Here is a 12,952-nt window from a genome sequence, read left to right on the forward strand (position 1 = left end):
GAAATACCTGTGACCTTAAAACACAAGTGAGACTCTGAAACCTTTCGGGTCGGTGGACAAACGAAAATAAAGAAAGAGCCGTTTAATTTCTGTGGGGCTTCTCCAAAGCCACTACTTAGTGCCTTACCGTTCGCTGGTCATGTTCCAGGGAATGAGGTCATGACCAGGGAGCGAAAGATACTATAATAATTGGCTCTTTTTAAAATTTTTATTCATATGACATCCCAGTATTTTTTTAAGATTTTATTTATTTATTTGACATCCCAGTATTAACAATATAATTCAGATTTTCTTACATCTGTCATAAGGTTAACTAATAATTAGGAATGAAAAATTTTGAATTTGTGGTAGAAATCACGTTGTCCATTGTTAGATCATAGCATATAAAGTTAATGGCAAATATTTATATTCCTGAAGTTTAATCTCAGATGACTCCTAAAAAATTATGTCAGTAACTTCTCAATGCTCAAAAAATTGGTCCTGGCATTCGTACATCAATTAATTTGATTTTAACATAATACTTATTATGAATGGATTGGCCTTCTGCCCGTGGCCTGCCAGTTCATTTTTAAGTGAGAACACAAGGGAAAAGTTCGGGAGATATTTGTCCATTTTTCATATTTAGTCCTTAATGTATTTTTGTACCCTAATATTACTGACTTATTCAGTATTCTTTAATTTATCATTTTTGTCTGCAGAAGGCACATGAAATTTTTTTTTCTACTACAATACACATTACATAGTATTTAGGAGAGCCCGAACAACGGAGAAAAGAGTATTCGAAATACACAATTCCTGTCTGCATTAATTCGCAACGGGAGTTCATTTCAGCAATAGTACAAATATATCGCAGTCCTAACATTTTCGTATTGATTTTTAAATGGGTAGCATGCTTGCATGTTCCATAGTTTTGTTTTGTTTTCTTACCTTACCATTCATTTGTCATTTCAAAATATAATTTTAAGCTTACTGCCTGAAAGCACTTGCCTATTATTTGTTTAAAAATCAACCCAATTACTTCAGGTTTACTTCCAGCCTCGAAGATGGAGTTCCATGATCAACAGGAATTGACTCCCTCTCCAGCTGAGCCATTAGACAAGAAGGACAAGGAGTCAGAGAAACAAAGTAAGCCTGGTGAAGACCTTAAACATGCTGCCTTAGTTTCTCAGCCTGAGACAACTCAAATTTCCCCTGACAAAAAGGACATGCAAGGCCCAGAAGAAGAAAAAGCACCTCCCAGTCTGTTTGGGCATCCTCTTGGTGCCGGGCTAGAAGACACAACACAGAAGACAGAACCAAGCCTTGCGGTGCCTGGTATCGGCCTCTCTGCAGAGCCCCCAGCAACAAAAGAGCAAAAGGACTGGTTCATCGAAATGCCAACAGAAGCCAAAAAGGATGAGTGGGGTTTAGCTGCACCCATCTCGCCTGGCCCCCTAACCCCCATGAAGGGAAAAGATGTCCTCGAGGATATCCCAAAATGGGAAGGGAAACAGTTTGATTCTCCCATGCCCAGTCCCTTTCAGGCTGGCAGCTTTACTCTTCCTTTAGATGTCATGAAGAATGAAATAGTTGCAGAAGCATCGCCCTTTGCCCCGGCCCTACTACAACCAGATGACAAAGAATCTCTGGAAGAAACCAGTGGCCCAGCAACTGCCAAAGATAGTTCTAAAGCTGAAGAGCCCCATAAGGATACACCTGACAAAATGGCAGAAGCACCAGCCCCTGAGGCAATCACCGTACCCAAAGATGCCCACATTCCAACTGTGGAAGAATGTGTCCCAGAGAAAGTTTTAGGAGAGGAGAAAGAAGAGATAAAGCAAGAGAGTGCCCAGAAAAAAGAGCAGGAAGTGACACTTACTGAAAAGGAATCTCCGCTAAAGCTTGAAGAGAAAACAACCGTTTCTGACAAAGAAGCCATGTCAAAAGAGAGTGAGCCCCTGAAACTGGCAGATGGAGAAACAGGCGTAATTCAGCCCTGCGTGGAGCACACCCCCTCAAAAGAAGAACAGAAGGGCCAAGAGCCTACTACAGATCCATTAAAACAGGACTCATTCCCTGTCAGTTTGGAGCAAGCAGTGACAGACTCAGCCGTGACCTCTAAGACACTGGAGAAAGTCATGACCGAACCAGCTGCAGTAAGTGAAAAGAGTGCAGCCCAGGACCTTTTTGAAGAAAAAGTTGCGGACAAAGATATTAAGATGGAAGGGGTTGGGGCTGCAGCATCAGCAGAGCTTGACATGCCATTTTATGAAGATAAGTCAGGAATGTCCAAGTATTTTGAAACGTCTGCCCTAAAAGATGAAATGACAAAAAGCATCCAGCCAAGCAGTGATTACTATGAACTAAGTGACACCAGAGAAAGTGTCCAAGAGTCTTTTGAGACCGTATCTCCCGTGTGTAAAAACGGAGACAAGGGACTTCAGGCGGGTAAAGAACCCCAGCCCAGTGCCCCAGCACAAGAAGCAGGATACAGCACACTTGCACAGAGTTATCCGTCTGATTTACCCGAAGAACCCAGTTCTCCTCAAGAAAGAATGTTTACTATTGATCCAAAAGTGTATGGGGAGAAGCGGGATCTGCACAGTAAGAATAAGGACGACTTGACGCTAAGCAGGAGTCTAGGACTTGGTGGGAGGTCTGCAATAGAGCAACGAAGCATGTCAATCAATTTGCCCATGTCTTGCCTGGATTCCATAGCCCTGGGATTTAACTTCGGTCGGGGACATGATCTCTCTCCTCTGGCTTCTGATATTCTAACCAACACCAGTGGAAGTATGGACGAAGGGGATGACTACCTTCCAGCCACAACACCTGCACTGGAGAAAGCCCCCTGTTTCCCAGTAGAAAGCAAAGAGGAAGAACAGACAGAGGGAGAAAAAGCGGCCGGAGAGGAAAGTACTCAAGTTGAGACCACGTGTGAGTCACCATTCTTAGCCAAAGATTATTACAAAAATGGTACTGTCATGGCCCCTGACCTGCCTGAAATGCTAGATCTGGCAGGCACAAGGTCAAGATTAGCTTCTGTGAGTGCAGACGCTGAGGTTGCCAGGAGGAAATCAGTCCCCTCAGAGACTGTGGTTGAGGAGAGTAGTACCGGCTTGCCCCCTGTCACCGATGAAAACCACGTCATTGTCAAAACAGACAGTCAGCTTGAAGACCTGGGTTACTGTGTGTTCAATAAATACACAGTCCCACTCCCATCACCCGTTCAAGACAGTGAGAATTTGTCAGGGGAGAGTGGTTCCTTTTATGAAGGCACTGATGATAAAATGCGAAGAGATCTAGCCACAGACCTTTCCTTGATTGAAGTAAAATTGGCAGCTGCCGGAAGAGTCAAAGATGAGTTCGGCGCCGAGAAAGAAGTATCCCCGCATACCTCCGGTGACAGATTGGGACTGGGTAGGGAGTTTGATCAGGAGAGGAAAGCTAATGATAAGCTGGATACTGTACTGGAAAAGAGTGAAGAACATGCGGCTGCAAAAGAACACACCAAGGCTACAGAAGAGGCCAGTGATAAAGCTGAACCTTTTGGCTTAGGAGGAACCTATGAGCACATTCCAACCAAAGAACTGACCGTATCAAAAGACTCGTCACCTCCCGCGGATGAGAAAGCTGAGAAGGGTCTTAGTTCAGTGCCAGAAGTAGCTGAGGTTGAACCATCCAAAAAAGCTGAGCCAGAACTGGATTTTGTTGCAAAGAAAGATGACCAGGGTCAATTAGATGTGAAAATCAGTGACTTTGGACAGATGGCCGCAGGGCTGACCGTAGACACTGGAAAGGAAACAGAGCTTAAGCTCGAGGCTACACAAGATCTCACCCCCTCATCTGCAGCACCTCAGGAAGCAGATGTGTTTATGAGCATTGAGTCTGGCCACGTGAAAGAAGGCACTAAAGTCAGTGAGACGGAAATCAAGGAGAAGGTGGCCAAGCCTGACTTGGTGCACCAGGAGGCTGTAGACAAGGAAGAGTCCTACGAGTCCAGTGGTGAGCATGAGAGCCTCACCATGGAGTCCTTGAAAGCCGATGAGGGCAAGAAGGAAACATCCCCAGAATCCTCTCTAATTCAAGACGAGATTGCCATCAAATTGTCAGTGGAGATACCTTGTGCACCTGCTGTTTCGGAGGCTGATTTCGTCCCAGATGAGAGAGCTGATGTCCAGATGGAATTTATTCAGGAGCCAAAAGAAGAAAGCAAAGAGACCCCAGATATCTCTGTCACGCCGTCCGACGTCACAGAGGCCTTACCTGAAGCCACCGGGGCTGAACCGGCAGAGGCTCAGAGTGAGGAAGAAGAGATCGAAGCCCGGGGAGAATATGATAAACTGCTCTTCCGCTCAGACACCCTTCAGATTACCGACCTGGGCGTCCCAGGTGTCAGGGAGGAATTTGTGGAGACCTGCCCTGGTGAGCACAAAGGGGTAATCGAGTCCGTTGTGACCATCGAGGATGATTTTATCACTGTGGTGCAAACCACAACGGATGAAGGGGAGTCAGGGTCCCACAGTGTGCGTTTTGCAGCCCTGGAGCAGCCTGAGGTGGAGAGGAGACCGTCCCCCCACGCCGAAGAAGAGCTCGAAGGAGAAGAGGCAGCCGAAGCCCAGGCGGAACCCAAGGATGGCTCCCCAGAGGCTCCAGCCTCCCCTGAGAGAGAAGAGGTTGCACTCTCAGAATATAAGACGGAAACCTATGACGATTACAAAGACGAGACCACCATTGATGACTCCATCATGGATGCTGACAGCCTCTGGGTGGACACTCAAGGTGTGCATTATTTTTTTAAATTTTCTACTTCCAAATAAAATCCAATTACGTAATGGATTTCTTTTTCGTTTTAAACATGTTTAACTGCCCCTTTATCTCTATTTTGCATTTTGTTAACTATATGAAGGATTTTGTACATTTGTTACTAATGTTTTCATTGTTGTTGTTGTTGTCATGGTTTGCTTTGATCCGCAGATGATGATAGGAGCATCATGACAGAACAGTTAGAAACTATTCCTAAAGAGGAGAAAGCTGAAAAGGAAGCTCGGAGACCATCTCTTGAGAAACATAGAAAAGAAAAGCCTTTTAAAACCGGGAGAGGCAGAATTTCCACTCCTGAAAGAAAAATAGCTAAAAAGGAACCTAGCACAGTCTCCAGAGATGAAGTGAGAAGGAAAAAAGGTTCATTTCACAATAACTTCTTTAAAAATGTTTTTGAATTCATTATTACTCTTTTGTAGAAGAAACTTCCTAACAGTGGTAACTAATTATTTATGAAATTTCGTTCGGTTTTGCTCCAAGTGTGTATTTTCTCCTGATGGTATGCTTTTTTGTGTTTTCTTTATTCGTAGCAGTTTATAAGAAGGCTGAACTTGCTAAAAAAACAGAAGTTCAGGCCCACTCTCCCTCCAGGAAATTCATTTTAAAACCTGCTATCAAATATACTAGACCAACTCATCTCTCCTGTGTTAAGCGGAAAACCACAGGTGACTCTTCAGTTCTGCAATGTGGCTGGCAAACATAGACATGTATTTTTTTTTTTTATCTCATTCCTGTAGCGGCTTCTTCATTTTGTTTTCTTCCAAGAATCTTAGCAGTCATGAACAATTTCGCTATTAAGTGTCTTGTATCATTATTCTTTTTTTTTCCCCTCCCTTGCAGAAGAGGTCATGACCATCTGTTTCTTTGTCATGCTCAGACTTAGCAGTGATTTTATCTTGGCATTGTGCTGTAGTGTCACGTTCTGGGGATTCCTCTTTTCATTCTGTGTGTTTGGTTAGACGATGACGATGAATATAACCGTGGTATGCATTCTCATTATTTTGCTTATTTATCTCTTTCACGCTTAAACCCATACTATATTTGTCCTATTTTCTACATGGTTACTGCCAAATCTGTTACTGATGTTGACAAATTTGCCAAGAATGGGTAGTGATTTCAAGATGGAAAATGAAAAGCAAATCTGGGGTAAAATTGTGATTGCAAAATTACTTTGCTTCGGATGAAAGAGAAAAAAGAAAGAAAAGGAAATTGCCTGCTCATCCCATCAGATTTTATTCCTGCTAATCCAAAATTAGCAAGGCTTTCAATTCGCTGTACTACATCTCTTCACTGACACTTTGTCATTGGGATTTTCTTAAATGTGTTGGATTCAAACTGCTAATTTTTCTATGTAATTTAGTATTCAGAATTCCCAGATAAAACTCCTTCCCCTGGAATTTCTTAGAACTTAGCTGTATTTCTATGTTGCTACCTTCTTACTTTTCTGTCTTCTTCAAATATACTTGTTTTTAACTTCTTAAAAAAGCGGTGAAATGAAGGAGCAAAACATTACAAATCACGATAAAGGCTCATACAAATATCTGTAATGCAAACTCCTAAATTTCAGGGCAAAGTATGCCCGTTAAATGTATAACTATCCAAGGATAATCTTAATTTGCAATGCATTTTATTTTAGCATTTATTACATAGCACACTTGCAGGCTACAAAATAAGATATCAGATTGCTAAGTCAGAAAGAGATATTTAACTTTCCATTGTGTACTAGAAGTGCCTTTATATAGGGATAAAAGAAAAAGTGCCTTTATATAAGCCTTCTGATGGCTTTAGCGATTAAGAGCAGCATTAACCTTTGTAAGAAAAGAAAATCAAGGTAATTGATGGTTTTATGATAGTCAATAAAATTCCAAGTATTTTGTATCTGTGTTCTTCATATGGGAATCATTTCATGAGCTTTCCTCCAAGAGCTAATCTTTAAGGCAGTATTTGAAAGTGGAGGGCTCATAAATTATACAGAAACTGTGATGATAAAAGTTCAGGCTGAAGAGTGTTTCTCAGTTAGAAATTAATATGACATCTCCAACTCTTATATCACATCTTAATTCATTTGCATTAAACTTGGAATTTTACTTCTAATTAGACCAATGCTTGGACAGGCAGACTCTCTTCGTTGGGCATAAAAATCCTATATCATGTGTAAGAGGATGAAAGAATAGATCAGGATTATGAAATTTTGGAGGAAACATCAAGTGTTTGGTGAAGTGTCTGGCATGTCATTGGTATTCAGTTTACCACACTGAGAGTGAATTGCCTTTTTAACTCATTCATTAAAGGAAATTTAAGCTCTTTGGACTAATTAGGATCTTCCCTTAGTCTGTTCAAATATCAAGATACTCGAGCAGAAAAGCATATACCAAACATGGATGTCACTGGCTTGAAGCAAACTCTATGTCACAGAAATTTAAGAAATATTACAGAAATAGTAGGAAAGCATCATTCGCACTGCTTCTTTAAAAAAAAAAAAAAAATCATTCCAGAATCTGTGAATAATCTTACTAGCCAGTCCTAAATCTCATATAGCATCTTGTAGACAGTTACATTTGTGTTAGAGCTGCGTGTGACCCAAGAAATCTTTTTGATCATTCGGAGTGCTTATAAGCATAAGCTTTTCTTCCCCCTGGGGTTTTCTCTCTTCTGAAAGAAAATTAAGGAGGAGGTAACTACGCAAGCTTGTTCCTTTCATTTTCTAAGCACAATTTTTAAATAGAGATAGTTTTTCCAAAGCACAAAGGATTCTTTTCAAAAGTCAAGTCAGGTAAGTCATTAACAGAAAATGTGCTGGAGATGGTGAAGTTTAAAACTGAAACCAGAGGTATCAAACAGCAGCAAGAGAAACAACAGTAACAGATGTGGTAATAATGTCATACAGGAAGTGCATGTATAGAACATGTTTTATATTACTGAACTTAAAATTCCTCTCGTGTTTTCCTTCCTTGACAAGCTGTTTTTCTTCTCATGTGGTGCATTTCACGTCAAACAAGTGTGTCATTCATATCGTGAAATGAAGGGGTGCAGAGGGAAAGGGGTTGGCTGATCATGATAGTTTGGAATATGGAATGTAGAAATATCTGTAGGTATGTCATTGGCTACAAAAAGAGGGCTTGGGAATCTCCATGAACACTCTTTAATATCATACCAACCCTAGAAACCAATCACTCCCCTTTTCTTAAATTCTACAGCATTGGATTTTTGTTCTGTGACTTTTGTTCTAAAGGATCTATGCTCGTGAAGTAACAGTATTTAAAGGTACCTTGGTAACCAATAGGGAATTATTTGGTGTGCTTACCTGTGCTTTGGTAAACACTGGGTTATATTAATTAGCACACACAATAGTGGAAGCCACATGCTAGAATGTTCTTATTCATGTTTCTTCAGTTACTGAATTCGAATCTCAAAATAAGCAAAGTTTTGCTTTGCATTAGTCTTTTGACACAATTGAGTACCCAAAAGATATTGAAAAATGCATTTGTGTAGTTGTTAAGCCACTAAGTTTGGGGTTGTTTGTATCTTCTTTTTTTGACAGCAACAGGTGGTGAATCAACTCAGGCTTCCAGTGTATTTAAACAGGCAAAGGACAAAGTCTCTGTGAGTAAAATAATCTTTTCCTTGCCCTCCGCTTAAAGTTCCCTTTGGTATTGGTGACAATGTCTCAATAACTTCAGATATAAGTTAGACTTCAGACGTTTACTCTTAAATGTTATTTTAAATCGTTCACTCATCCAGAATGATTCTTGGTGGCATTCAGGCATGTCTCAATGTCTTCTGGAATGACACGTATAGTAGTTGGTGAGGTCAGAGCCTGTAGGCTGCCTCTTTTTTAGTAAGATGGAAACAACCAGCATGATAATCTGGCAAAAATAGGGGAGCTCAACTTATTTACTTTTCATAGAATTAAGATAAATCATTATAATCCACACTAAGCTCTTTGATAATACATTTTCATAATTGTTACTACAAAATAAGAATATGAGAAAATTAAACAATGTAGATGAGCAAATATAAGTAAAAGTGTATCATAATCCCCTTATCTAAAGAAAACTACAGTTACCACTTCGATATAAAGTCTTTATTTTTTTCTATTCATTTATGGGTATAATAACATAAACGGAAACACTGCATCAGTTTTTTAATTAAACAGTAAACAGATTTCCCTGTCGTTAAACATTCTTGTAAATCACTTTAATGACTACATTGCATTGTGTTTTATTTATTTATAGTAATATACTTGATCAGTTCCCTATTATTTGACTTTTAAACTATTTTTATTATCACTTTAACAATATTACTGTAGAAATCTTTTTGGCTTAATCTGTGGATGCATCCATATGCTTTTCCTTAGGATAATGTCCGAGTAGTGAAATCACTGTTGTAAGAAGAAAGTCCACATTCAAAGGTTTTGCTACATATTGTCAAGTTGTCCTCCAGAAAGGTTCTACTGACTTATATGTCCTGTATATAAGAGTGCCCATGTTCATTATTGTTACTAGATATTCCTATGCTTTTCCTATATTTGCCAAGTTATGGAGATAAAATGTTTTAATTTGGTTACATTAATGATATTTAACTTCTTCATGTTTACAAATCTTTCATATTTCCTTTTTTTATTTTACTTTTTATGTGATTACCATTATTTTTTAAACTTCCAAAAGACCAAAGCCAACATGAAGTATTTTACTCCTTTCTGATTGAAAGAAAAAAATTAAAAGACTACTAAAGAGGGGCACCTGGCTGGCTTAGTTGGTGGATCAATTCTTGATTTCAGGGTCGTGAGTTCAAGCCCCATGTTGGGAATAGAGATTACCTCAAAATAAAATCTTAAAAAAAAAAAAAAAAGACTACTACAGAATTCCTAAAGTTACAACAAATAGTTTGAATGATGTTGTTAACTAGTAATGCATCACAGTGTTCTGGGGTTTAGACATCATATAATATGTACATCACAACTCTTTGTAGCATTCTAAAAACTAGTAAGATTTTAATGCAAGCTGGTGCAGCCACCCTGGAAAACACTATGGAGTTTCCTCAAAAAGTTGAAAATAGAGCTACCCATCCCAAGGGGCACCTGCACCCCAATGTTTATAGCACCAATGTCCATGATAGCCAAACTATGGAAAGAGCCCAGATGTCCATCGACAGATGAATGGAGAAAGAAGAGGTGATATATATAAAATGAAATATTACTCAACCATCAAAAAATGAAATCTTGCCATTGCAACAATGTAGATGGAACTAGAGGGTATTATACTAAGCAAAATAAGTCAATCAGAGAAAGACAATTATCATATGATCTCACTGATATGTGGAATTTAAGAAACAAAACAGAGCATAGGGGGAGGGAGGGAAAAATAAAACAAGATGAAATCAGAGAGGAAGACAAACCATAAGAGACTCTTAATCATAGGAAACAAACTGAGGGTTGCTGGAAGGGAATGGGGTGGGGGATGGGGTAACTGGGTGATGGACATTAAGGAGGACATTTGCTATAATGAGCACTGGGTGTTACATAAGACTGGTGAAGCACTGAATTCTACCTCTGAAACTAATAATACACTATATGTTAATTGAATTTAAATCAAAAAAATAAAAATAAAAGGATTGAGAAAAATAAATAAAAACTAGTAAGATTTTAGACTTCCATTTTTTATTGTGAAAAATAGAGATTCATTTCCGATGACAGCCAAACTTTTTATATCATTTTGAACCTAAGGGACCTCATGTTAATTTAAGAAATTGATTTTTATATAACGTTTTCAGACATATTCCTGAACATATGGCAAGCAATAGTATCCATGTATTGCCTTTGTAAATATCAGGCTTGAGAATACTGTAACTTCAAGATTTCTATCTCTTTACCTTTTGTTTCTGATGGGAAACCAGTGAGTTGTGGTGGTCAAGGGCAGGGTTATGAAGCAGACCAGGTCCAGGACTTGAACCTTTATTAGCTCCATGATCTTTTTCTCCCTGTGTCTTAATTTTCCAAAAATAAAGGGAGGAATAAAAATTCCCGTATCCTAAGTTAGTTGTGAAAATTAAATATGGTTAATTATAACACAGTACACTGTATAGTGCCTAGAGCGTAGTATTTATTCAATAAACAGTGATAGTTGTTGTTATTTGAAAGGTAGAAGTCTTTAGGAGCATATATAGAAAGTAAGTCAGCTTTCCTCCATTAAAAAAATTTTTTTAAGTGGATATTGTTTAGAAAATTTTTTTTTGAACTTTTAATTTTTTTGGCTTTTAATTCCAGTTAGTTAACATACTGTGTAATATTAGGGTCAGTGTACAGTATAGTGATCCAACACTTCCATCCAATGCCTGGTGCTCATCACAACACCTTTAGGTGTTAAGGGCACTTCTTAAGGGCACTTCTAAGGGCACATTAAGGGCACTTCTTAATCTCCATCGCCTATTCACCCATCCCCCTACCCATCTCCCCTCTGGTAACTCTCAGTTTGTTCTCTATAGTTAAGAGTCAGCTTCTTGGTTTCTCTCTCACGCTTGCTCTCGCTCTTTCTCTCCCTTTTGCTTATTTGTTTTGCTTGTTTGAAAAATATTTAGGAAATTTTCAAGTCCCTTGGTCTTCAAGTAACTCAGTGGGAATTGGTGTTCAATGCTTACACTTAGGAAAGAAACCATATACATCTGACACAAAACTCATATTTTTCCCTTATAAATGCCCATCTCACCTTTCTGAAGAAGAGAGATTAGACCACCATTCTTTCTAACTTTTTCTCATTTAACATTTTTTTCTCCCCTCATAACTTCATCCTCTTCCTAAAAATTTCCTAAAACCCCAAGACCAACTCTTATTTATCTGTGACTTTCGGTACGTCCATCAGAACAATTCTTTCTGATTTTTCAATTGCTCTTTATCATGAACCTGACCTATAATCCTTCATTTCTTTTGTTGTGCATTTGTTTTGTTTTGTTTTGTTTTTGTTTTGAGCAAGTTGTCTCTCTTAACTTGAGGTAATCCAGTTATTTCATTTTTTTCTTTCCTGTGTCAGTTTTGAAATTTGCTATCCTGTGGGTAGCATCAATCAGAAAAGAAGGACGTGGGTTGACCCAGGCACGCTGCCCACTCACAACGCTGGGTTGTAAAACAAGAAGCGATGTGTGCAGTCTGTGAATGTGTCTGCCCTGGTTAAAGTAACCGTGGAGCTTAAAACTTGAGATGAAGCTGTCAATTTCAACTGCTATTTTTGTAACAGCTACATCATATCAATTATTGAAGACAAAATTTCCTTGGCTTCATCATACCTTTCCGTAGTTTTAACAAAGTCCCCCCATGAGCCTTGTGGCATTCCAGCGTAAGCTTCCTCCAAAAGCCGTACATCCAACCCACTGATTTTCACTTGCCCAATATCTCTCCGGGACTGTCGACACCTGGAAATTAAGCCCTATGGTTTCCATGAGCAATATCTTTAGCGCTTTCATTGTTAGAATTTATAACACATTATACATACTGGTCTATGCATAAAAATGTTATTAATTCTATGGTAAACTTGTCCCTCAGTAGGCATTTTACTCACAAAATGAACTGATTTTATACAAAATCTGTAATTTTCTGATGAAGTCGATGTAGATGTGTGAAAATACATTTTCTCAACTTTAAGAAAGTATTTTCCATTATGAGGCCTTAAATATACCTTGTTCTAAAGTTCTTGAAATGTGATCCAGATATTGATTATAAATACACCGTCAAGTTTATATTTATTAAAGGAACGATTCTTACAGACTCTCCAGACATTTTCCAAATACGGTATCACTGGAAGACTTATGGATTGGTCAAACCTTATATGTAGAATTCATGAAGAATATTTTGATCTATATTCTCAGAGATGAGTATTCTTAAGTGAGTTCCAGTTAAAAATGAGTTGCTCAGTGAAAATCTCTTGTTCTCACATGAATATACATTTCTTTTTTTTTTTTTTAAAGATTTTATTTATTTATTTGACAGAGATAGAGACAGCCAGCGAGAGAGGGAACACAAGCAGGGGGAGTGGGAGAGGAACAAGCAGGCTCCCAGCGGAGGAGCCTGATGTGGGGCTCGATCCCGGTACGCTGGGATCACGCCCTGAGCCGAAGGCAGACGCTTAACCGCTGTGCCACCCAGGCGCCCCTACATTTC

General features: G+C 39.0%; 1 protein-coding gene across 14 annotated transcripts in view; it reads left to right on the forward strand.

Moving 5' to 3' along the window:
• The window catches only part of MAP2 (microtubule associated protein 2), a 278,987-nt gene that overhangs the window by 237,245 nt on the left and 28,790 nt on the right, over nucleotides 1-12,952 (forward strand). For 8 of the 14 annotated variants that reach the window (XM_087863130.1, XM_087863100.1, XM_087863105.1 and 5 more), the window contains 4 exons: nucleotides 1,024-4,761; nucleotides 4,957-5,163; nucleotides 5,334-5,468; nucleotides 8,345-8,406. In XM_087863130.1, the coding sequence (XP_087719256.1) occupies nucleotides 1,024-4,761; nucleotides 4,957-5,163; nucleotides 5,334-5,468; nucleotides 8,345-8,406 (4,142 nt within the window). The remainder of the gene's footprint in view (nucleotides 1-1,023; nucleotides 4,762-4,956; nucleotides 5,164-5,333; nucleotides 5,469-8,344; nucleotides 8,407-12,952) is intronic. The other 6 variants (XM_045806623.2, XM_045806624.2, XM_045806626.2 and 3 more) reach the window with 2 other exon arrangements.

The sequence above is a fragment of the Ursus americanus genome, chromosome 1, assembly GCF_024610735.1.
Source record: "Ursus americanus isolate L20-20 chromosome 1, mUrsAme1.1.p, whole genome shotgun sequence".
NCBI lineage: Eukaryota > Metazoa > Chordata > Mammalia > Carnivora > Ursidae > Ursus > Ursus americanus.